The 26,667-nt window shown below is 41.4% G+C and overlaps 1 protein-coding gene across 4 annotated transcripts in view; it reads left to right on the top strand.

The window, feature by feature from the left end:
* Positions 1-11,694, top strand: part of Pggt1b (protein geranylgeranyltransferase type I subunit beta) — a 53,070-nt gene extending 41,376 nt beyond the window's left edge. For 2 of the 4 annotated variants that reach the window (XM_087593542.1, XM_087593544.1), the window contains exon 9: positions 205-2,237. In XM_087593542.1, the coding sequence (XP_087449668.1) occupies positions 205-386 (182 nt within the window). In that variant the 3' untranslated portion in view covers positions 387-2,237. Of the gene's footprint in view, positions 1-204 lie in introns of all 4 variants that reach the window. The other 2 variants (XM_087593543.1, NM_031082.2) reach the window with 2 other exon arrangements.
* The last annotated feature ends 14,973 nt before the right edge of the window (positions 11,695-26,667 follow it).

Genomic DNA, 26,667 nt, shown 5'->3' with positions numbered 1-26,667 from the left:
AAAAACCATGTGATGTAGTCTTCTAATAGTGATTTTTATAGTAAAATACATGATTTTGGTTGACTTTTAAAAATAATGTTTGAAATTGAGACTAGTTCTTTCACAAACTAGCATTTCTCTAATTTTAAATGTAGTGATTTGCTGTAGATACTTTGCAGTGTGTAGAAATAAGAATGCTGACTGTGGCTTCAAATGCCTTTCCAGATGCTTTGCATGCGTACTTCGGGATCTGTGGCCTGTCACTAATGGAGGAGAGTGGAATTTGTAAAGTTCATCCTGCTCTGAATGTAAGCACACGAACTTCTGAGCGCCTCCGAGATCTCCATCAAAGCTGGAAGACCAAGGACTCTAAACAGTGCTCAGACAATGTCCATATTTCCAGTTGACTAACCCTGGGGTAAAGGGTGTGTAGCATACGTGTAGCTCAAGGTTAAAAGCCATGTGTAACCAAGTGTGCTCTTCTTTAAGGGTTAGTCGTAAAAGTCAGAAGCGTGTACTGCTAGTTCTTCAGGATATGCTCTTAGGCCAGTGACCACTGTCATGGATTTCAAGAAAATCCTTGTTGACGTGTGGACATCAGCAGAACTCTGGTATGGTTCTTAACTGTTACACTGTGTTTCTGAGACCTTTCATGGGGCAGATATGTTTGTAGGTTATCTTCTTAAAACCCTCAGTACAAGTTCTGGCTTACAAAATGTACGTAAACCTTCAAAACAAGTTTACACTCCATATGGCATTGATAATCTTCAGGTGAGCATTTAACGATCACTTAAAAATCGCTACTGCTGATGGGAAGAAATTTGTTTATTGAATTAAGTATCTGGGATTATTCTTTAAAAATTGATAGTCTCATAATTCTCTTAAAGAATAACGTATTTTGCGTTATTCTTAAGGTGTGCCAACTAGACTTGTGTAACCTATACAGATAAAAATTAAAAGTTCATATAAGAAAAATGTAGGCTTAACTAGTACTATAGTTTTGTAAAGGGAGAGTATTACCTAATTGAGGGAGAAGTAATTGAACTGTTTAATTATGAATGAAAAAGTTATGTGTCTTTATTATAGATTCCTTAGGGGAATACCTGATGTGTTTTGTTTTAATCCCAAATCATTGACTGCCATTTGTCTGGGGCAAAGGAAGAAACAATCTTTGCTAACTAGAGAAAAGACATTCAGTGTTTTATTCTTCTGAGAAACTATAAATTATACTTGTATGACTATCACCAAGTTCTTTTTAGTTGCTTAGATTTTTTTTTTCCGGTGTTTTGTGGTTACTATAGTTAATGGCTTTATCTTCCACCTACCAGGTTGAGCATCCTTAATCCAAAATCCACTCTCTGGGTCAGGCATAGTGGCACATGCCTTTAGTCCCGTACTCAGGAGGCAGAGGCAACCAGATCTCTTTGAGATCAAAGCCAGTCTGGTCTAAGAGTGAGCCAGTCAGAGCTATATGATAAAACCCAGTCTCAAAAAACAAAACAAAACAACAACAAAAATAATAATAAAATCGAGTATCTGAAATGCCCTGGAATCTAAATTTTTTAACCGACAGCATGACACAATTGGAAAATCTCACTCTTTATGTTGAAGGTCACAGGTAAATTTCAGAGACACTGTAAATAGTGTATAAAACCACTTGAAACTACTGAAGAAAGTGTATGAAATAATGCATTCTGTATTTAGACCAGGTCGAACCCCAGTCACAAGGTAAAGTGTATATGCAAAATCTGAAAGCAAAATCTAAAACTGGAAACATTACTTTTGATCCCAAGCATTTTGGATAATGATACTCAACCTGTAAATACTTTTCTAATGTTTTTAAGTTTGGTAAATCTTAAACAGAACCACTGAAGTATAAATAGTCATTTATATTTTTATATTTTTGGCTAAGCGGGAGGGAAATACATTCATTTAGAGGGATAAACTAGGGTTTTACTTACTTGTCATCTTGTTTTATTGTCTTAATTCTATGAACTAACAACCAAATGGAGATGGTGTAAGAATCCTTTGTTAGCAATCAACATGCTACATTAAATTACATCTATGACTTGGTGACAAGAAGGACATTTCTTCAGTAGAGGAAACGGGTGTGTTAGTTTTGGTAGTAATAAGAGTTGTATTATTAATCAACAGGCATCATTGTAAAAGCTAAATTACTAGTGTCCCTCGATAGACAATAGCATTTTCATTTATTTTCTGAATTAAAGATTCCTACATAACAGTTCTTCTAAAGGAAACCCGGCATATGATTACTACATCTCTTATCAGCAGACTTGGCTTTAGACTTGAATTTGTACTGCTGGGAGTCTAGCTCACTGCCTGATGTGCACAAGGCCCTGGGATCCCTGGCTTTGATCCTTGGCCCTCAAGCTAACAAATGAACCAAATCCTATTTAGAAATAAGTCTTCTGGTGGTGGAGAGAAAGCTTTACCAAGAAATGTTATCCTCTCACAAGTTTTTCCAGTTGCTTCTATTTAAATAACAAATAACATTCCTGTTTTAACCTGAGTTATCTCCTAGATGTTAAGAGCGGAAGTAGCATGTTGAAAATGTTAAAGGGGTATTTCAAGGCCAGTACTTTTCCTGAGTTGCCATTAGTTGTTAAAAAGTAAGAAACATGGTTTTTGCCAGGAGGTGGTGGCTCACATCTTTAATCCCAGCACCCAGGAGACAGAGGCAGGTAGATCTATGAGTTCAAGGCCAGTCTGGTCTAGAGTGACAGCCAGGGCTACACAGAGAAATTTTATCTCAAAAAATAACAAAAAGTGATTACAAAATAGATTTATAACATAAAAGTAATTTATATTTTCACACTTCTTGAATAAATTACTGCAAAGGCATTTTAATGACAGAATGATTCTAATATATCCAAGAGATAAGGTTCTGTGTGATACTTTATGGATCAGTGAATGTTCATATTTCTTAGAAACCAACCAAAAAATACTGACTTGTTATGAAGTATGAAAAAAATTGTTTCTAGCTTTTCCTAAATACTATAAGGAAAGTATTTATTAATAAATTATAAGCAACATATATAATCTTTTTTCTAGAAGTAGTGACATAGTAAGAGGAAAAACACATAGTTCAGATGTCTAGCACCATTCACTCCTCACCAGCCTCTCTCCTCTTTCTGTATTTTCTGAAGAATAATAGCAAGAAACATTTATTTATCACCTACATTTTTAAGTTTGACCTATAATATTTGTTTTTATTAGGCTTTAAAATATGTAGTTGTAAGTAATTAAATTCAAAATTTTGCTGACAATGGTCATAATTTAAGAAGCGATAACTGAGAAGGAGGTCGTCTGAAGCTAGATGGTTTGCAGTTTATCTGCCCATTGAGCAGCATGGTCTCGGACCCAGTTCTGCCACTGGTAAGGTGAAGTAGGGTTTAAACTGAAGGCAGACACTGCCAATGGTATAGTTCTTTTTAACTGTCCCCATAAGTAACAGAAGGAGTAGCAAGTGTAGCCATGGTCACTATAGAACTACATGACAGGTGGATCCCTATGAGCCTCAGAATACAAGTGAAAGAACAAATGTGCAGAGGCTGTTGGAGAAAGAGCTGTAGTCTGACACCTTGCAAATGGGAGAACTGTGACATCACAATGTTCTCACTTCAAACAACAGTGATCAGTCGGGAAATAATGGCTGAAACTCAGAAGAGCTCTACAGAATCCTGTCAGTGGGCTGGCGAGTGTTGCAATAGGAAGGCCTTTTGAAATCAATGAGGTAAAGCACAGCACTGGGAAGAAACTGATAGAATTGAATCCAAATTGGACAGAATAGGCATGAGACATAAAAAAGAGACTGCTAAAATAAATGTTGGGAGGAAAACCTGTAACAGATGATGTATACATAGAGACATACATGTTCATACATCACAGGAAATGGAAGGGAGCTAGAAAGACGGAGCCATTTTCTAGAACAACCCTTCCTTAAAAACAGTGACTTCAGTTAGAGTGAGGTGTAAGAATACAGTTGGTTCCTAAAGGTAAAACAAGCAGAGCAGCGCCTCACAGACGGGAGCACAGAAGGCACATGTAAGGCCCTTGGGACCTCACCCTTGAAAAGGCAGGTAGTCACGTAGAGTGTGGTGTTTGCAGTGATGCCCATGGTCTCAGAAGTGGGGCAAGGAGCAAAACAAAGCAGCAGAGACAAGAGGCAGGAAAGATGAAAGCAAGAGGCAATTAGTCTAAAGCCAAGAAATTCAAAAGCTTCTTGGCATGCTCAGGGAAATAACCCATTAGCTAACCTCTTTAAGACAGGAGAGACATGTGGGAAACTTTAAGTGAGAAGAAGAATGGGTTGTTAAACAACTGTTTCCAGTTGTCTGAGGAATCACACACAAATTCAGAGATGGAGTTTTTAGAGAACAATGCTAATTGATAAGATGTAGTACAGAGAATACAGCTACCATGAGAATGCATATGAAAGACCACTGTGCAGACCTGAAAGATTGAAGGATCTCAGTGTTGCTTTCGTCATTCCAGAGGCTACAAAAAGGGTCTTGAATCTTAAATTACTACATAAAAGAAAATTTTCCCATATTTATGTTATAAAGTAGGTACAATAACAACAATTCGAAAAGCACAGTAAAGATTGTGTGAAAAGGAAATTTTAGGTGAATCTGACTTGCTGTCTCCAGAGACAGGGACCATAGCTCTTTCAGTTTTGTTTGCCACTCCATTGTGAAGGCCTGAGTTTGACCACAGCACTCATGTAAAAACTGGTCTTGATGTTGGGCAGTTGTTCCCAGTGCAGAGAAGGCAGAAAGAGGCAGATGTTGGAATGTGTTGGTTAGCTAGCCCAGTCTAACTGATGAGTTTCAAATCCCCTTGTCAACCCCTGTCTGGACAATAAAGTGGGGCAGATGAGCTGTTCCAGTTAGTTGAGGCTCTTGGTGTGCAGGCCTGGCCACCTGAATTAGAGTTCCTAGAACTCATGAAAACTGGAGGGAGAAAAGCAACTGGAGGGAGTTGTCCTGTGACCTCTATATGCATGCTCATGGCGTGTGTGCCCTCACACACAAATAATAAATTCTATCCCAATGTGAGAAACTGACAAACAACTAAGGTTGACCACAGGCCTCCACACATCTGCAAATACAAACATAAGTATCAATACAAGGTATTCAGGTATTTGTTTGGCACATAACCCAATAGCACTTGAAAGAAAAAAATAAATCATGGCTCATTTGAGATAACATTAGGAGTGCCAGAATAGTTCAATTTTAGACAATCTTAATATGGTATTAAAAGACATGATTTGATAGAATTAAGCACTCCTATTAGAAACTGATATATAATTCACTGACATGGCAACTCTTCCCTAGAGGCAAGATTCTTATTTTTCTCTTTTAACCCTAACCCTAACCTGAACCATAGCCCTAGACCTAGCCCTAACACTAACCCTAACCTCCTAACCATAACCCAAACCCCTAACCCCTAAACCTAACCCTAACCATTATCCTTACTCTTACCGTAAACCTGAACCTACCCTTACCCTAACCCTTAACCCCTAACCCTAACCTTACCCTTACCCTTAACCCTGACCCTTACCCTTAACCCTAACGCTAACACTAACCCTAACCCAAAACCTAACCCTAACCTGAACTCTAACAATACCCCGAAACCTAACTCGAACCCTAACAATAACCCTAACCTAACAATAACCCTAACCCTAACCCTAACCCTTACCCTTAACCCTAACGCTAACCCTAATCCTAAACCTAACCATAACACTTACCCTTAACCCTAACCCTAACCCCTACCCTCACCCTAACCCTAACCCTTAACTCAAACCCCTAACCCTAACCCATAACACCTAACCCTTACCCTTACACTTACCCTTAACCCTAACCCAACCCTAACACACAAACCCTAGCCCTAACCATAACCCTAACCCAACTCTAACCCTACCTGAACACGATCCCGATCCCAAACCCTAACCCAGCCCTAACCCTAACCCTAACTAGAACCTGAACCTGAACCCTAACCGGAACCCTACCCTAATCCTAAACCTAACCCTAACCCTTACCCATAACCCTAACTCTAACCCTTACCCTAACCCTAACCCTAACATTTAACCCTAATTTACCCTTACCCTAACCCCTAACCACTAAGCAGTAACCCTAACCCCTAACGCCTAACCCTAATGCTAGCCCAACCCCTAACCCTAACAGCTAACCCTAACCACTAATTCCAACCTTAACCCTAACCCTTACTCTTAACCCTAACGCTAACCATACCCTAACCCTAACCATAACCATAACCTTAACCCTAACCCTTCACCTTACCCTTACCCTTAAACTTACCCTTAACCCTAACCCTGAACCTGAGCTTAACCCTAACCCTAAAACTAACACTAACCCTAATTCATAACCCTTACCCTTATCCCTAACCCTAAACCTTACCATTAACCCTAACCCTAACCCTTACATGTACCCCTACCCTTAACCCTAACCCTTACCTGTACCCTTACACTTAACCTTAACCCCTAACTCTTAATCCTAATCCCTTAACACTAACCCTAACCCTAAACCTTACCCTTACCCTTAACCCTAACACCTTAACACTAACCCTTAACCCTAACCCTAACACACTTACCCTTAGCCCTAACCCTAACCCTAACCCTCACCCTCACCCTAACCCTACCCCTAACTCCTAACCATAACCCTAAGGCTAACCCTAACCCCTAGCCCTAACTCCTAACCAGAATCCTAACCCAATCATGAACCCTAACACTAACCCTAACCCTAACCGTTACCCTTACACTTAACCTTAGCCCTAACCCTAACCAAACACTAATGCTAATCCTAACCTGAACCCGAACCCTATTCCTAAGCCTAACCAATCCTAATCCTAAACCTAAGCCTAACCCTAATCCTAACCCTAAACCTCACCCTAACCCTAACCCTAATTCATAACCCTTACCCTTATCCCTAACCCTAAACCTTACCATTAACCCTAACCCTAACCCTTACATGTACCCTTACCCTTAACCCTAACCCTTACCTGTACCCTTACACTTAACCTTAACCCCTAACTCTTAATCCTAATCCCTTAACACTAACCCTAACCCTAAACCTTACCCTTACCCTTAACCCTAACACCTTAACACTAACCCTTAACCCTAACCCTAACACACTTACCCTTAGCCCTAACCCTAACCCTAACCCTCACCCTCACCCTAACCCTACCCCTAACTCCTAACCATAACCCTAAGGCTAACCCTAACCCCTAGCCCTAACTCCTAACCAGAATCCTAACCCAATCATGAACCCTAACACTAACCCTAACCCTAACCGTTACCCTTACACTTAACCTTAGCCCTAACCCTAACCAAACACTAATGCTAATCCTAACCTGAACCCGAACCCTATTCCTAAGCCTAACCAATCCTAATCCTAAACCTAAGCCTAACCCTAATCCTAACCCTAAACCTCACCCTAACCCTAACCCTAACCCTAACACTTACCCTAACCCTAACCCTAAACCTTAACCCTAACCATAACCATAACCCTAAGCCTAACCCTAATCCTTACACTTACTCTTAACCGTAACACTAACCCCTAACCCTAAACCCTATCCTCACCCATAAACGCAACACTAACCCTTAACCCTAACCCTAACTAACCCTCACACTTTCCCTTGCCCTTAGCCCGAACCCTAACCCTAACCCTAAACCTTACTCTTACCCTTTCCCTTAACTCTAACCCTAACCCTAAACCTAACTCTAACCATAACTCTTATACTTACCCTTAACCCTAACCCTAACACTTACCCTTTACCCTAACCCTAACCCTTACATTTAACCATAACCCTAACCGCTAAGCCCTAAGACCTAGCCCCTAACACTAAGCCTAACCTTAACCCCTAAACCTAAGCCCAACCCTAACCCTTAACACTAACACTAACCCCAAACCCTAACCCCGAACCCAAACCCTAACACTAAACCTAACCCTTATACTTACCCTTCATCCTAACCCTAACCCCTAACCCTAGTGCTAATGCTAACTCTAACCCCTAATCCTAACTCTAACCCTAACCCTAACACTATCCCTAACCCTAACCCTAAACCTAAACCTAAGCGTGACCCTAAGCCTAAGTCTAATCTTTAACACAACCCCTACCGCTACTCCTACCCCATACCCTAACGCTAACCTGAACTCTATCACTAGCCCTAATACTAACACCTAACCCTAAGCCTAACCTTAACCCTAACCCTTACCCTTAACCCTAACACTAACCATAACCCTACCTTTACCCTAACCCTAACCCTAACCCTTACCCTAACCCTTACCCTAACCCTTACCCTTAAACCTAATCCTCACCCTCACCCTAACGCTAACCCTAACCCTATCCCTACATCTTACCTTAACCCTTAAACCTAACCCTAATGCAAACCCTAACACTAACCCTAAACCTTACCCTAATCCTAACTCTAAACTTAACCCTACTGTAACCCTTACGCTTACCCATACCCTTACCTTTATCCTTAACCCTAAACTTAACCCTAACGCTAACCCTAACAAGTGTTAACCTTTAACCCTAACCCTAACCCTAACACTTACCTTTAACCCTAAACCTAACCCTAACCTTAACCCTAACCCTTAATACTAACCCTAACCCTGACCCTAACACTAACACTTGCCTTTAACCCTAACCCTAACCCTAAAACTAAACCCTACCGCTAACCCTAATCATAACCTTAACCCTAACCCTAACTCTATCACTAACCCTATCGCCTAACCCTAACCCAACCCTAACCCTAAACCTAACCCTAACCCTAACCCTAACCCAACCCTAACCATTAACCCTAACCCTACCACTAACCCTAACCGTAACCCAACCCTAAACCTAACCCTAACCCTTACACTTACACGTACACTTATCCTTAACCCTAACCCTAAACCCAAGCCTTACCCTTACTCTTACACTTACCCTTACGCTTACACTTAACCCTAACACTAACCCAAATACTCAACCTAATCCAAATCCTAATCCTAACCCTTAACTTTACCCTTAACCTTACCATAACCTAACCCTTATCCTTAAACTTACTCTTACTCTTAACCCTAACCCTGACCCTAAACATAACCCTGACTCTAACACTGAACCTTAACCCTAACCCTAACATTAACCCGTAACCCTAACCCTTGCCCTAACCCTAACCCTAACCCTAACCCCTAACCCTAACCCTAACCCTAACCCTAACCCTAACGCCTAACCCTAACCCAACCCTAACCCTAACCCTAGCCCTAACCCTAACCCTAACCCTAACCCTTAACCCTAAACATAACCCTGACCCTAACACTAACACTAAACCTTAACCCTAACCCTAACATTAACCCCTAACCCTAAATTTAACCCTAAACACTAACCATAACCATAACAATAACCCTACCACTAACCCTAACAAAATCCTAACCCTTAACCCTAACGTTAACCATAACCCTAACCCTAAAACTAATCCTTAATCCTAAATATAATGGTAAATCTAACCCTAACTCTAACGCCTAACCCTAACCCAACCCTAACCCTAACCCTAGCCCACACCCTAACCCTAACCCTTAACCCTTAACCCTAACCTTAACCCTAAACATAACCCTGACCCTAACACTAACACTAAACCTTAACCCTAACCCTAACATTAACCCCTAACCCTAAACACTAACCATAACCATAACAATAACCCTACCACTAACCCTAACAAAATCCTAACCCTTAACCCTAACATTAACCATAACCCTAACCCTAACCCTAAAACTAATCCTTAATCCTAAATGTAATGGTAAAGCTAACCCTAACCCTAACCGTAACACTAACCCTTACCCGTAACCCTAAACCTAAGCCTAACTCTAACCCTAAATATAACACTATACGTAACCATAACCCTAACCCAACCCTAAACCTAACCCTAACCCTAAGCGTAACACTAACCCTTACCCGTAACCCTAAACCTAATCCTAAGCCTAACTCTAACCCTAAATATAACACTATGCCTAACTATAACCCTAACCATTAACCCTAACCCTACCCCTACCACTAACCCTAACCCTAAACCTAAACCTAACCCAACCCTAACCCTATACCTAACCATAACCCTAAACATTAACCATAACCCTACCCCTACCACTAACCCTAACCCTAACCCTTACCCTTACCCTAACTCTATCATTAACCCTAACCCTAACCCTAACTTTACCCTTAACCTTACCATAACCCTAATCTTAACCCTAACCCTAAACCTAACCCTTATCCTTACTCTTAACCCTAACCCTGACCCTAATCCTAATCATTATCCTTACGTTAACCCTAACCTTAACCCTGACTCTAACACTAACACTAAACCTTAACCCTAACATTAACCCCAACCCTAACCCTTACCCTTACCCTTAACACTAACCCTAACACTATACCTAACCATAACCCTAACCCTAACCCTTAACACTAACGCTAACACTAAACCTAAGCCTGACCCTAACCCTAAGCCTAAGCCTAACCTTTAACACTACCCCTACCACTAACCCTAACCCTTACCCTAACTCTATCACTAACCCTAACGCCTAACCCTAACCCAAACCCTAATCCAAACCTAACCCTAACCCTTACACTTACACTTATCCTTAACCCTACCCCTAACCCTAAACCCAAGCCTTAACGCTTACTCTTACACTTACCCTTACGCTTACACTTAACCCTAACACTAACCCAAATACTCAACCTAATCCAAATCCTAATCCTAACCCTTAACTTTACCCTTAACCTTACCATAACCCTAACCTTAACCCTAACCCTGACCCTAATCCTAATCATTATCCTTACCGTTAACCCTAAACATAACCCTGACTCTAACACTAACACTAAACCTTAACCCTAACCCTAACATTAACCCCTAACCCTAACCCTAAACTTAACCCTAAACACTAACCATAACCATAACAATAATCCTACCCCTAACCCTAACACTAACCCTAACAAAATCCTAACCCTTAACCCTAATGTTAACCATAACCATAACCCTAACCCCTAATCCCTAACCCTTACCATTACTCTTACCCTAATCTTAACCCTAACCCCTAACCCCTACCCTTTCCCTTAACCCTAAACCTAACCCTAACCCTAATCCTTAACCCTAACCCCTAACCCCTAATCCGAACCTGAACCCTAACCCTAACCCTAACCCTAACCCTTGTCCTTGTCCTTGTCCTTGTCCTTGTCCTTGTCCTTGTCCTTGTCCCTGCCCTTAATCCTAACCCTAACCCTGAACCCTAGCCCTTATCCTTCCCCTTTCCCTTATCCCTAACCCTACCCCTAACCCTAAACCTGTTGGGAGCGATGCCCTTCAAACCCTCCATTATTGATGTTATTATTATGGTTAGAATTAAGTATGATCAGGTTCATGTAAAATTCCCTGCCAGCTGCAGAAGACCTGTATTAAATCTGGTGGTCAGGATGAATAATATGATAAAGTTCTGACCTTGTTGAGAAATACATCTGACGTCAAGATTCCCAGTGTGATGACCTGTAACCTTTCTGAAAAAGCAACATCCTGTTGACATCAGCTCACCACACAAATACTGTGTCCTTGGCCTGTGTAAATGTTTCCCACTTTCCCCCTCTCTCTGTTCCCCATGTTATGGTATAAATTCAGCCTTAGGAAAAAATAAAATTGCTGCCTTAATCAGACTCTTCTTTTCGTGCCCTTCTTCGTGTCCCTTGTCCCCCATTCTCTTCCAGGTACCCTCTGCCCTGTGGTTGACAAATGACACATAGCGTGCAGCTGTTCTGAGGTCTCCTGAAGGAGAACGTCATCCCCCATGAATCAACAGGCCTGTCTTCCTTCTTCGTCAGAGCCTTTGCTCCTCCTTGGAGCTTTTGCTACCCACTCAGAGCCTTTGCTCCCCCTTTGGAGCTGTTGCTCTCCCCGGCTTCTGGCAACCATGGACTGCCCAACCTTGGTTCAGAGGCTTGTTGTGTGTTTCTCCCCAGATGATGCAGATCTCAGTGGTGAGTGATGGGACAAGCATTCTACAGGTACCTTTTGTGACAGGACTCAGTGAGTCTCTCAGGACACGAGGAATACAGTTAAGAAAAAAGATTTAAAGAAATTCTTAGATTTTATAGGAAATATTTTTCCATAGTTCCTCCAGGTTGGAACAATTAATACAAAAGATAGTTCAGACTTAGTGATTGTTTTATGGGCCAGCTAACCCTGTTGCTGAAGTCTGCCCTAGTAATGAATAAAAGTTGTGTACTTTTTGGGTTTGAGGTTGCCTCTCCCTGCATGGATGAGCAACCCCACATACGTGGATTAAAAACCTTATACCCTCATGCTATTGCAGCCGTCACTTTGTCAATCTGTGCTCTGTGGGTGGTGCTCCTGAGGCTACTATGGGGTCTTACAACATTTTGGTGAATTAGTTGGGAACTGAGCTCCCCCCAAACCACAATTGGGGAGGAGATCGGAGGTAAGCTCAAGCAAATCTTTGTTTTGTGTTCTGTGTTACTTTCTGTTTTGTGTCTGTGTCATGTTGTCTTGTCTTTATTCCATGTTGTCTTGTGTTGTCCGTGTCTGATATCTGAAGGGTTCGAGTCCCTTCAGAGGGGGGTTTGAGTCCCCTCTGGAGAGGGGTTCGAGTCCCCTTGGTGGTTGCTGTAGGTCCCGTGATGTGCTGCGACAGGCAGATGTGCTAGTTGTCACAGGCCACAGGCCCTAAAGGATGCTCTAGGAGGAGAAAGGAATCTAGAGGACACTCTAGAATCCCATTGGGAGGTGGAATCAGATGGTTCGTCTCATCCTGGAAGCAGCTAAAGTTAAGCTGCAGTTTGGGCCAGATACTGAGGTGTCAGGCATCTGTGGAAATCACTTATAGGATGCCTTGTCTTGGTCTTGTTTGTCTAGTTTGTTTTCGTGGTATTATGTCTTTTTGGCTTTTGTTACGTTTTTGGACTTGGACTGACAACTGTGTTTGAAATCATGGACTGACAACTGCGTTTAAAATCATGGACTGACGACTGTGTTTGAAATCATGGAACTGTTTCATTTGTCGAAGAATTTTACTTGGTCCTCTTGGTGCTTAACTTGGGAATGATTTGCTTGAGAGAAATTCTTTTCTGCCAGGGAGTTTTGTCTTTCTCTTTTGAGCCTCCACCCCAAGGAGAGATGCCCCTCCCTTTGCTTCCCTTGTCCAGTCTAGCTGCTGTTAACAGTTCATCACACATGTGTATGAAGGACTCCAGATTAGCAAGTGACCCTTTCTGAAGCAGGCATTCACAAGAACCTGAAAGCTTTGCCTTGGATCCTGAAGAAAGGATCTCCCTGTTGTTTAGACATTCACAAGAAAGGGACAGCACAGAGTGAGGAAGTGTGGGGCTAAGGGTGGCAGGTGCGTGGGCTGCTAGCAAGCAAGCTACAGGCTGCGTATGGGCAGTGGCACAGTTCAGGCTGAGTGGGCATGAGAGTCTCAAGGCAAAGGGACCGCCAGCCGGGGCTGACGCTTTGACAGCAAAAAGATAGTAGAGAATTAGTGATGATTTTAAAGACTATTCTGAGACTTTTGGCCCTGAAAAAAATTCCAGTCGCTGCCTTCAGTGGCCAGACCTTCAACACTTGCTCAAAGAAGGAGAGCGTTCATTAAGAGAAGTTCTTTAAGGGAGCCTGCCTTATCTGCTGGACCTATTCCAAGAGAGGAGTTATCTCCAGCATTAAGTCACCTTCCCCGTTAGTCATCATTGACATACAAAGTCTGTATGACATACAGAGTCATGCCTGTGATACTATCCCTGCAACAGTCAGTTCCTGCCCCTGTGGTCAAAGTGCCCCAGGTTAGGGGGCAGGAGAGCCCCTAAAGTAGTTTCAGAAAGTGTCTGCAGCAGACAGTGAGGAACCTTGTTTTGCCAGACAGACAGGCTTTACTCTAGGATGATGAGAGGAGGAAGTCTGGGCACCGGCTCTTCAGCTACTCCAACTGGAGACTGTGGCCAAGGTCAGGATCAATGTTTTCTTTTCCATGGCCCTTAACCCAGTGAGACAGCTTGGTGAAGGACTGCTACTGAAGTTCTGGAATTCAGAGGCTTCTAATTCCAGGGGAGGGCTATGCTTCTATTAAAGGTCAGTATTCCAGTGTTAACAATATCTTTATTGGATGTAAAAGGCAGAAAGCCCAACTCAATTGTGACCCCTGCCTCAGGAATGGCAGCAGAAAGAGTCCTTATAACCAGTTATCTTTAACTATAGCTTGTTCTCTGATACCCGAGGCTTCAATTGGATCACACCCCCCTGGGCAAGCCCCCCTTCAATACTCAGATGCTATTTTCTCCTGGTCCCTTGACCCAAGGTTGCCAGGCGTATATGAGAGCTTGGAAGAAACTTTCCCCCTAAAGCAGACAAACCATACAATTCTTTTGTCAGCCGCTTGGCATCTAGCACCCAGGTCCTAACCATCTCTCCATCCTTTTGTTATTAGTTCTTACTAGGCTTCCAGTAAGAACTTTGGAGGCTGGGTCTCTTGAGAGGCAGAGACACTCAGCTACACTAAAAGGAGGTACTCCTTAAGGAGAATCTAAGTTCAGAGAGACAGCCCATAACAGACTTCAGCTGCCCTTCTGCTCACCTTTCTGTTTCACAGACAAAAAGCTTGCACTTATTTTTGCTTTCACTGGGCCACTCACTAGCTTTCTTGCCTGGACCCTTTCCTGTGTTCTCAAGAATTTTATCACCCAATACACTGTGTTGTTTGACTTATAATATCTCCCGTCCTACTAATATGCGTGTCTCAGATTCTCATTGTGAAGGTTCTAATTCTAAAACAAGGGGATGGTGCATCCCACTAAATATTAAATTTAACTCCACGGATCAAACCAGGATTGGACATGTGGATATACTTGGGGTCTTAGAATGTTTCAATCAGGTGCCGATACAGGGATTATATTTACCATAAAATTGTTGAAAGAGCCTGTGCATTCCTACTCCTGGCTTCTGGGCACTGACCCCAAGAAGGAGCCCATGGAGGCACTGAACATGGCGCAAGGTACACGCAACTTCATTTACAGCCTGCACTCCACTGAGAGGAGCTGCTTGCTCAAACAACTGCACTGCTTCAAGTCCATTGCCATCACACAAGAAAAATTGGAAGCTCTACCACCCACTCCAGGACAGCTGAGATATGTATTCTTCCACAATGCGATACCTTTTGTAGGATCTGGCTTTTTGGATAATGCAGTTATTGTTGCAGGAACCCAAATTGAATTGTCTGTTGGAATTATTTTGGGAATTTCAACAACGGCAGTCAACATGTTATCTTTTCCTCCTATGTATCAACATATCATTTAACTTTCAGTCATTGACACTGTACTGTACTAAGTTGGAGTTTGCTTATTTCTTACATAACATGCACGGGATACCTATTTATGTATTTATTCTTTTTTCCCTGATGGTTATAATTCAATGCTGATGTTTCTCTAAATTATTTAAGATGTTTGTTATCAGTTAAAATTGTAATTCTCTGCCTGGTGGCATCCCTTCTGTGATATTTCACAGTAAACATTTACAATCATATAAATTCATTCAATTTTTAAACTTCCACATCTATCTAAAATGGAGCAGAGTTTTAAGTATATCTGACTATTTTAGTTTTGACTCACACTGTCTTTAAGAGTCAGAGGTTAATCAAAAAGAACAATTGTCTGCCCCCCCCCCTTTTACATAAGCTGTATATGCTAACAAGTGTACTTCTTTCTGATTGGCTTTTTACCTTTAATTTCCCAACTTTGAGCAATCACAGTGAATTCTGGTTTGTGAGAGAAAGGCAGTGCTTGGATATTTTGTGTGTCTTAGAATATGGTTAAAGAGAGCATGAAAAAAGTCAGAGAAGGCTTGGAAAAGAGAAAATGAGGAAGAGAAAAAGCTGAGAGCTGATATCAAAATTGGTTCTCCGCCTTCCCTTGGTTGTCCACCCTGCTTCCTTTCCTGTTGGGATCCCTAGTAGGCCTTCTTTTGCTTATATCCTTTGGCCTTGGTCATTTAATCATTTAACCAGCTTTATTAAACAACAGGTAGATAATATAGCAGCAAAATCTATTCAGGTATATTACCATAGGCTAGCTATGGAGGATGCTTTGATGATGGCCAAGCTCACCTACACATCTCCTCCCAGCCCAGGCAAGGACATTTTTGTCCTTCAGCCAAATGAGGCCAACATTCTTTTCAGCCTGCTGTCCTGATGTCTTTGCTGAAACATCAACAAATCATCACCCCTGCGTGCTGAGCTGGACAGTCAATGACAGGTAAGAGTCATGAATAAAGGGCCTAAGACAGGAGGACTGCCATTAGCTGCTGCCTTATCCCATGACAGACCCTGGCCACAAGATTCTCTTGGCCATGTGACAAATATTACTCCAACCTAAGACAGACGCAGTTCCTGATGGGCTCATTCCAGGACAGCACAGCCATTTGGTCACCTTTTGATTTGACTATAAGTAAGGGGGAGATGTTGGGAGCGATGCCCTTGAAACCCTCCATTGTTGATGTTGTTATTATGGTTAGAATTAAGTATGACTAGGTTCATGTAAAATCCCCAGCCAGCTGCAGAAGACTAATACAAATCTGGTGGTCAGGATGAATAATATGATAAAGTTCTGACCTTGCTGAGAAATACTTCTGACATCAAGATATCCAATGTGATGACCTGTGACCTTTCTGAAAAACAAACATCCTGTTGACAACAAACAGCTCACCACACAAATACTGTGTCCTTAGTCTGTGTAAATGTTTCCCACTTCCCCCCATCTCTCTGTTACCCATGTTAAGGTATAAATTCAGCCTTGGGAAAAAATAAAATTGTCGCCTTGATCAGACTCTTGTTTTGGCATCCTTCTTCGTATCCCTTGTCTCCCATTCTTTTCCAGGTACCCTCTGCCCCGTAGTTGACATAAACCTAACCCTATCCCTACACCTAAACCTAACCGTTACCTTTACCCCTAACCCTAACCCTAATCCTTACCCTTACCCTTACCCTAACCCTAACCCTTACCCTTAAACCTCACCCTCACCCAAACCCTAACCCTAACCCTAACCCTAACCCTAACCCTAATCCTTAACCCTATTCCTACCCCTACTCCTAACCCTAACCCTAACCTTAACCGTAACCCTAACCCTATCGTTAGCCCTAACCGTAACCCTGACCCTTAACCCTAACCCTTACCCTTACCCTTAACCCTAACTTTAACCCTAACCCTAACCCCTAACCTTAACCCTAACCCTTAAACCTAACCCTCACCCTAACCCTAACCCTAATCTTAACCCTAACCCTTAACCCTACCCCTACCCCTAACCCTTACCCTTAAACCTAACCCTCACCCTAACCCCTAACCCCTTACCCTAACCCTAACCCTAACCCTAGAGGCAGGATTCTTAAAATTGAAACCAAAGAGCCTTTCTGACAAAACAGGCTGTGCTTTACTACCTAACACCATGCTAAAACTTTTCACAAGGAAGTTAGAGCAAAGACATGAATCAGGAAGAGTTCAGGCTTGGCAAATAGGATCATCTACTTGAAAAACCAAACCATAAAAGAAACTAAGTAGCTGCAGTAGTTAACATGCAGGTAGCAGTAGGACTTAGCATACCTTGGCATAGGCCTTCATTTCCACAGTTTCAGATTGGGCTAAGTGTTGTCAGAAATCTCCCTTTCAGCCACTCCTTCCTCTGCCCAAGTAAGTGCTATTAGAACTGGCTCGATCACCACCTAGGGCCACCTGTTTGTGTACAATGTGTACAAGTGCAGCCATGTGGAGTACACTGGGTTTTACCTGGCTTCTTTGCCATAGAAGAGAACACACAGACTCTCTGGTGCTGGTAGTGTTTGTTTTTGATTTAGGTGCTGGTTACATGGGTGCATTCAACATTTTATAAGTATTTACCAAGCTGTTCAGTCAATCATGCTTTGCTTACTGTTCTGTATTATAAATATAATTCAATAGAAAATGTTTAGTTAAAAAAAGACTTCATATCTATCTATCTGCATAAACCTAAACAGTTTAGAAGACAAACTGCAAACTCTTTGTGATTACTGAAACAGAAAGACTCATGTATGAACTCAGCAAGACATGTCTTAAAAACTTACATGAGAAAATCTAGTTTTGGAAAAAGAAAACTCCTAGGAGACAAAATAGACTCAAACAAGGATGTACCTTATTACTAGGATGTTACTAGGAAGATAACATCAAAGCAGTTTGCTTCTTGGGTTAGTTTCTAAATTTACTACCACTGCAATAAACAATATTCTAGTTCTCATTGAAGAGAGCATATTATAATAGGCATTAAAACAAAAAGTGAGAAGAAACCAGCCCCACTGGACACTTGAATATCTTGGCAAAAGCTATCAGAATTAAATAATACACGCTTTGCTTAGGCAAGTCCATATCTATAAATGTATGATGTTGTATCTCAAGGATCTTCTGGTGTATTTATAAGTCATAGGAGAAGATGCTGTTTGTTACATTTATATAGTGTGATACTACACAAGTGTCAAAAAGACACAATGGCAGTCATAATATATTGATAAATGAACTAAAGGTTTGGTATTGACAACTAGTCCAATAAAACAAAGGAAATGAAGTGTTAGAAATAGTCCCAGTAGTACATTAGAATACAATAAGGCAACATCTGAATTCAGTGAGAAAGAGCCTTTAGCTGAGGACATTGATTGGGTGTTCTCTGTAACTATTCACATATGCCCAAGTTCTTACATGCATAGCTTTATCTGTCTTGAACCTTTGCATGTTACACTATATGCCAAGATGCTATCCTGTAATGTTTTGTAACTCAGTGATACAAACCTCTTAATAAGTGTATTTTAATGATTGTTGAGTATTGCCTAAGTTATCATTAGTGCCTTGATTTTCAGTTACAAATGTGTTGATATAAGATTCCTAAAACTACATCACTGCCTATTTGTATGTTTCTTTACGCTAAGTTTATAGATGTGGAGTTGTTGGGACAAATGCTTGTCCATTTCATAGTCTGGTAGCTCTTGCCAAATTGCTTCCTAAGAAAGTCATGCTTGCCTTCACACTGAGACTTCACATACCATGAGAAAAATCATCTGCTAGCAAGTCACTGCTCTGTGGTACTGGGAGACTGGTAGCTTGGTTCCTTGTCATTTTGCAACTTGATCTCAGCTCCAGCTGCAGAGTGCCTGACACTAGGTCAGTATCGGTGATGGTGGCAGTACTTGTTTGCTCTTTTAGTCTGCAGTGGTTCATTGTAGGTCAGCTGGAGAACAAGATGGACTGACTATATGCTGATTGTCTGTCAAACTTTGTAATTTACATGATTGTTATGGGTTTATGAATTTATGTCTGGGAGAAGAGGTGTTTGTTTGTCTTATTGGACAGAAAAGTTGAGGTGTAGGGGTGGAATTGATAATTGGGCCAGTTGCTGGGTGGAAGGGTAGGTAGGACTTCTAGGACCCTCAGGCAAGCTGAGAGACACAGGAGAGAAAGGAACCAGACATGTGAAATCTCAGGTGGGCGGAGTGGCCACAAGCCACTTCTTGAGGCAGGAAGTTGGGCTGTTGTGCTGGGACTGAAGATGGCTAAGCAACTAAAGCTAGGGCAGGTTGAGAGGTGATGAGCAAAGAGTTTTTGGAAGGGCATGCTAGCTGCGGGAGATTAATAGTGCCCAGCAATAGACTAATTATGTGTGTGTGTGTCTGTGTGTGTGTGTGTGTGTGTGTGTGTGTGTGTGTGTGTGTGTGTGTGTGTGTGTGTGTTTCATCTGTGGACCGAAGATGGGAGAGAACCTGGGTGGGGGCTGGTAGCACAAGGTTCCTGGAGCTTGGGGTGGGAGCAGGTAGCACTGTTAAATTAGAATTCTCAGATGAATTACACACACACACACTATGATAAAAGTCTAGGAAGAGGGGAGAATTGGTTTCTCCATGAGTGGAGTAGATTGAGTTACGTGACTAATACAGAAGAAACTTGAAAAAGAAACATAGGGAGAGCCTCAACTCAGTGATGCTGAGATCCCCTATTGTACAAAGAGATAAGATGTATACAAGCAAATAATCAAAAGGTAGGGATAAATAAATTTTAATTTAATTGTTTTTAAGGTAAAAAAGAATATAGTGGCAGTTGTTCAAATGTCTTAAATATACAGATATTAAGCTCCACGGAAGAGAGGTTAGGGAGATTAAATGAAAAAATACTTTAGGAAAGATTTAAAAACCCTTGCCAGGACAATTTTTTGGAATCTTTGAATGTGGTCTAGTCATAGGATTTCTGAGATCTCTTTGACTAGTAAGATTCATGTATTACAGAACGTACAGCTTTGGCGAGATTCATCCTCAGAGATGCTGAACTGACCTGCTTGGCTCCCTGCTTCCGGTTGGTTGCTGCCTCAAACAGCTCTGGGGATTGCTGCTGATTCCAGGTCACCTTGCCTCATCCAACCGTTCAGATGGATCCAATCAGAACCACTGTTAAGCCCTAAGCCTTCTAAACATACAGAGACTATATAACAGATGCTAAAGCTAGCTTTCTTAAAGTCTAACCAATTTCTCTAATTTTCCTACCCCTTCCCACCCCTTTAAAGAACTTTTTGTTGCCCCTATTCAACAAGAAGAAGCTATAGGGAGTCATCAGCTCTATTCCCTGGGTTTGGGTGTCTGATAATGATTGTTTTACAATTCATAGATAGGTTATCATCTTAAGGGATAATTTGGGAATGGTCATAATTTTGAACAGGAAGGAAATAGGTGGGATAGATTACTAAAGTGTATTCTTAAACAAAACATTGGTTAGCGATAATCATAATTGGTAGAAATCTTATACTTGACGCAAAATTGGAGTTATGGTTTTTTTACATTGATACAGAACTTATATATTGGTATAAAATTAAACTTTTCATTGATATAAATTTCTTATATTGATACAAAATTTGAAGTTAATATTGTCACTCTTAGATAGGCATCGTGCCTGTACAACTTATTTAAGAATACAAAGCTTAGACCCAGCTCGTCTAGTAACTACTGTTACAGAGAGCACAGGTCAAGGGCCAGATAGCAAACTCAAACTTTGTTAGATTCTGATTTAATTTAAATAGGGTGCTTTTGATATTAATAAATTGCAAATAGCTAAGAATAGCTGCCTCTACCTCTCTCAAGAGCTTCACTTTTTAAAAGAGTACAGTGTAATCTCCACCTTTACCCAAGACAGAATAGTGAAGACTGGATTTAATTTTCTCAAAAAAACATTAAAACTTTAGTGAGTCTATGGGCTCGGCTATCAAGACATTAAATATCAGGCAATGGGAAGTGAACCCTGTGAGACAATAAAAGAAAAATGAGATGAGCAATTTCCTGTTTTGCTCCTTTGAGACTTCCTAAGCCATCACACAGAGAAGAGACTCAGGAAGAAGGCAGAGGTTTCTAAGAGATCAAAATGGGTTGAGTTCATAGGTCAAAGTATAAGAAGATGAGGTCATAAACAGTTACTTTCCTTTTTCTTCCTTGGAGACAAGGTTTCTCTTTGTGTAGCCCTGGCTGTCCTAGAATTCAATTTGTAGACCAGGCTGGCCTCAAACTAAGATCTGCTTGCCTCTGTCTCCTGAGTGCTGGAAATAAAGGCATGGACCACCATCACCAGACCTAACAGTTATGTTCTTATAATGCTTATGTTCAAAATGAGTGGAAAAAAGATTAACCATGTTGAATACAGACATGGAAAATGTGGACTCAGCTTTTACATAGGAAGAAGTGAGATGAGACAGTATTGTCAGTAAGACAGTACAGGTTGGTGAGCTTGAAGACAGTAATAGATGCTTATGCAAGATGAAATGCAAAGAGAAATAATTTTGAAAATGAAAATGCCATCCATGGACATGGGGCAGTGTTCAGGATCTTAATGTCATGACTTGGAGTTTGAAAGGCTTAGAAAGCATTCAAAAAACCTGAAATGCTAAGATGTTTCCAAATTTGATTTTTTTTAAAGTGTAAATCTATGACTTCAAGAAACAAACTGCTTAAGGTCAGTGATTAGAAAAAATAGTTATGCACAGAGCAGAGGTATGTGGCAGCAGAGTTCTCATCAGAAACTGCAGGACTGGAGAAGAATAGCCTCCACAGCCTTGGGGGAGACTGACAGCTTAAAGTTCTAAACCCAATGCAATGACTTCAAGACTACTCCTAGAGTCCCCTGTCGCTACTTCCCATATTACCTACATTCTACTATTCCCATCATGTGAGGCATCATTTTCCATCTGTGCTCTTTATAGCTTTGGGTCTCTACAGAAGCTAGGCTGAATACACAAGACTGGGAGATTCGAAGATCTCTCACAGATTGTATTTGAGGTCCATATCAGAGAATCTAAACCTGGTGATATATTCTTCATGGACTCAAAAGTCCATGAAGGTTGAGATCCTAGGTCCTCTTCTGTTATTTAGCTAAATTGGCATGGTGTTGAGCTGCTCTCTAAATATGTTTTAACTCATAGACAACCACTCTTAGTCTTAGGGAAGCCTCTGCCATGAATGCAGAGACCTTTGACTATATAGTGTGCTGAGAATAATACAAGACATTTTTACTACCCACTATAAATCTTGGAATGCTGCTGAAGGGGGTGAAAAGAAAGCACAATCTAGGAGATAGGAAGAAAGGCTACAAAATATCTCAGCAGTACACAACCACAAATCCAGATATTTCCAGGGCCTGCAAAAATATGCCCCCATCACACAGCTGGACATGGATGGAAGAAGGCTCAGGAGATCCTGTCTCTTATTGCTGAACCATTTGCTATGGATAGGCAGGGAGAGGGGGAGTTGCTGCCTTTAGTTCTTGTTTGTAACCCTACCAGGATCCAACCCAATAGTCACACAGGTAGACCTGGATAATAACTAAATGGTCCACAAAACCAAATCTAATGTCATGAATCTGGAAAAAGGGCAGGTAAGGAGTGGGAGGGGTAGTAAGATTAAGAGGAAAATATGAGAGTGGGGAGTAGCCAAAATATGCATACATGTATAAAACTGTCAACTAAATCTTTTAAGGAATTCTAAATGGCAGGTGTAGCAGATGTAGGTAGACAGGTGAGTTTCTGGAAGCACTGTTAAGTCTTTTCAAACATATTTAGAAAGGTGTAAACATCATAGAATGAGATACAGCACTGATCCTAGTTGCTATGGTTTTCCTTTGCACACAAGCATGTATCAGCATAACTTTAGAGTCCCTGTTACTTGGAAATCTCACTCCAGTTTATTAAAATGAGGTTTTATGCAAGTCATGGGAGTGCAGACTGGATTCTAGCTTCTGAATGTTTAATACAGTATTTATGGGAGACAATAATGCTTCTTCTGTGCTTATAAATATATAATAGGGTAATGGAAGCTCTCCATTAACTGTTACTGGTCTGTATAGAGTACATAGCTGGTGTATGTTTTCCCCCAGAGTTCTATGATAAAGTTGGGAGTGAGGGATGGCTGAGAGATGGGCAGAAAACAAATGTCTTTTTCTCTGTTTTTTTTTTAATGCTGTGTCTCATCAATTATTTTATGTCTGAACATAAGGCAGAAATTCTCAACTGAAGGCTTTATGTATCAAAGGCTGACCTCAAACTTGCTAGGCACCCTGGGGATGATCTTGATTTTCTGATCCTCTTGTTTCCACTTCTCAAGTGATGGGATTACAAGTGTGAATCCTCACATCCTAGTTTGTGATGCTAGCAACTGATCATGAACCTGGGCTTCATGAATGCTAGGCAAATGTTCTGTCAACTACCCTATACCTTCAGCCCTTGGGAACCTTTTAAAAACATGATTGTCTAAATCACTGTTCTATTTCTGTGAAGGGAGACCATATCATGATTAATGTAACTTATTAAAACATTTAATTGGGGACTTGCTTACAGTTTCATCGAGTTGGTTCTTAACCATCATGGCAGAGAGCATGTCAGCAGTCATGCAGGTGTGCTAGAACAGTAGCTGAGAGCTTACATCCTAATCTGAGAACAGTAGGCATTGAGGGAGAAGGGTGGCAAGGGGAGGAGGAAGAGGAAGAAGCAGAAAAACAATACTGGCCTAGTTTGGATTTTTGAAACCTCAAAGCCCACCCCCAGTGACACACCTTCTCCAACAAGGCCACACCTAGTATCTACATCCCCAGTTTTCCCTCTCTCTTAAACACACACATGTGCATACAGAAATGGATATTAAAGCAGACAAAAGGCAATAAGACCCACACACACTAAAAGCCAAAACAAGCAGAATGCCCCCGCCCCTAACCAACAAAACTACGGAGTTCATTTTGTGTTAGCCGACTACTCTTGGGTATGTGACCTGCCATGGATATACCCAGTGGTGATATTCCATTGGAGAAAACTGGCTTTCCCTTTGCCAGCTGAAATCAACTGCAAATAGCTTCTTGATTAGGACTGAACTCTAATCAGTGCTTCCCCTCTCAGTGCTGGGCTATCAAGTGGCTCGAATCTGCGGAGGTCTTGTGTGTGCTGCCACAGTGTCTGAGTTCACATGTGCATCAATCCTATTATATCTGGAGGATAGTATTTCTTTGAACTCCTCATCCATCACCTCTAGCTCACAATCTTTCTACCTCCTCTTCCTTCAGCTTTGAGGGGAGATGTTCCGTTTAGGACTGAGTGCTTCAAAGTCTCTGACTCCACCCTGGTGCCTCCATATACATACACATTGTCTTGTTGTCAGTCTCTTTGTTAATTCCCATCTACTGCAAGAAAAGGCATTTTTGAAGAGAGATGAGTGATGTTCCACTCTGTGCATATAGCAATATGTCATCAGGGGTCATTTTTTGGTATGTTTCTTTAGCAGAATAATAGTGTGAGTTTTTTCTAGGGCCTAGAGTCTAGGCTGATGATCAATCTAGTCACAAATTCTTGGCCACATCTCATGGAGTGGGCCTTAAATCCAACATTAACAAAACAGTGTGTAGTTACTCCCATAATATTTACTCCACTATTGGACCAGTATACCTTACAGGTGTAGATCACTGTTGTAGGTCACAGGGTTAGTAGATGGGTGATACTAATGATTGTCTTTCTCCTTCAGTAACATGCATGCAGGGTACCTTCTAATATGAACACTAGTCAGTAGGGGGTGAGGCTTCTAGTTAGGTACCAGCTGAACTTCTCCATGTTTGATGACATAAGTGCGGGCCTCAGCAACAGGGCCCTACCATCAGGTTGTAGAGAGTGACCAATAGCCTCTGGCTATTATAAATAGAGCAGCAATGAACAAGGTGAGCAAGTGTCTCTATAGTAGGATGCAGAATTTTTTGTGTATATGCCTATGATGGCTATTCTTAGTTGCCAACTAGACTATATCTGGAATGAAATACAACCCAGAAATGTAGGGCACACCTATGAGAAAGGTTTTACTTAGTTTGAAGTGGAGAATATACTAATCTGGACCTTTGAGATGGGAAGATACATATCTTTGATCCAGATCTTGAGGTAGGACACCATTAATCTGGGCAACACCTTCTGGATGCTATATAAGGACATTGAAGAAGGAAGCATGCCTGCTTGCTCTCACCATGCTTGCAAGTCCATTCCTTCACTGGCATTAGAGCCTACTGGCATCAGCATCTACTGAAAGACCAGCTGAGACATCCAGCCTCTTGGATTGAGCAGCTACAGGATTCTTGGACTTTCAATTTATAGCCAGTCATTGATGGCTTAGCTGGATGACAGCCTGCAAGTCATTCTAACAAATTCTGATCTATCTACCCACCTACTTACCTACCCATTCATCAACCCAGTTACATACATACATACCTACCTACCTACCTACCTACCTACCTACCTACCTACCTATCTATAGAGGAATTCATTGTATAAGTTCTGTTTCTCTAGAGAACCCTAGTACAATGCCCAGAGTGGTATAGATGATCTTCAAGTAGATCTATTTTCAACTTCCTACGGAACTACTACACTGGTCCCTACAGTGGTTGTACCAGTTTGCACTCACTAGAAATGAATAAGTGTTCCACTTTCCCCAAATTGTCAGTGTATGCTTTCATTTGTTTTATTGATCTTCCACATACTACCTTTTAAGTCTTTATCTGCTGGGGTCAGCCTACCATGTTAAGGAGTCTGAATAAAAAATATTAAAAACCAATTTCCCTGGGCTTGAGAGCTGGCTCATCAGTTAGGAGCACTGGCTGCTCTTTTGTAGGACTCAAGTTCAGCTCCCAACACATGCCTGGTGGTTCACAATGGTCTATAACTCCAGTTCTAAGGGATCTGATGCCCTCTTTTGGTGTTGGAGTTATCACACACAAGTAATGTGCAGGAATACAAGCAGGAAAAAAAATACACATGTAAATTTTAGGCTGGATGTATAGTCATAGCACTTGGGAGGAAGAGGCAGGGGGACCTCTGTCTAGTCCTACATATATTCATGCTAGCCAAAGCTGCATATCAAGACCTTGTCTCAAAATAACAAAATTTTCTCTTGTTCAACAACTAGTTAAATAATTTACCAACAACTCAAAGCCTGCGTGGCCACACAGATGCTAAATAAAGGGCAGCAGGTAGTTTCTGGTGCTGACAAAAGTGTCTGTGATGGGATGGATATCAACTAACTTGGGCTATGTGATGTGTACCTGCCTTGGAGAGAAGGGGAGAAG

This window comes from Rattus norvegicus, chromosome 18 (genome assembly GCF_021556685.1).
Source record: "Rattus norvegicus strain SHRSP/BbbUtx chromosome 18, alternate assembly SHRSP_T2T, whole genome shotgun sequence".
Lineage (NCBI taxonomy): Eukaryota > Metazoa > Chordata > Mammalia > Rodentia > Muridae > Rattus > Rattus norvegicus.
Note: the sequence above shows the minus strand (reverse complement) of the source record. Positions and strands in the feature narration are given on the sequence as shown.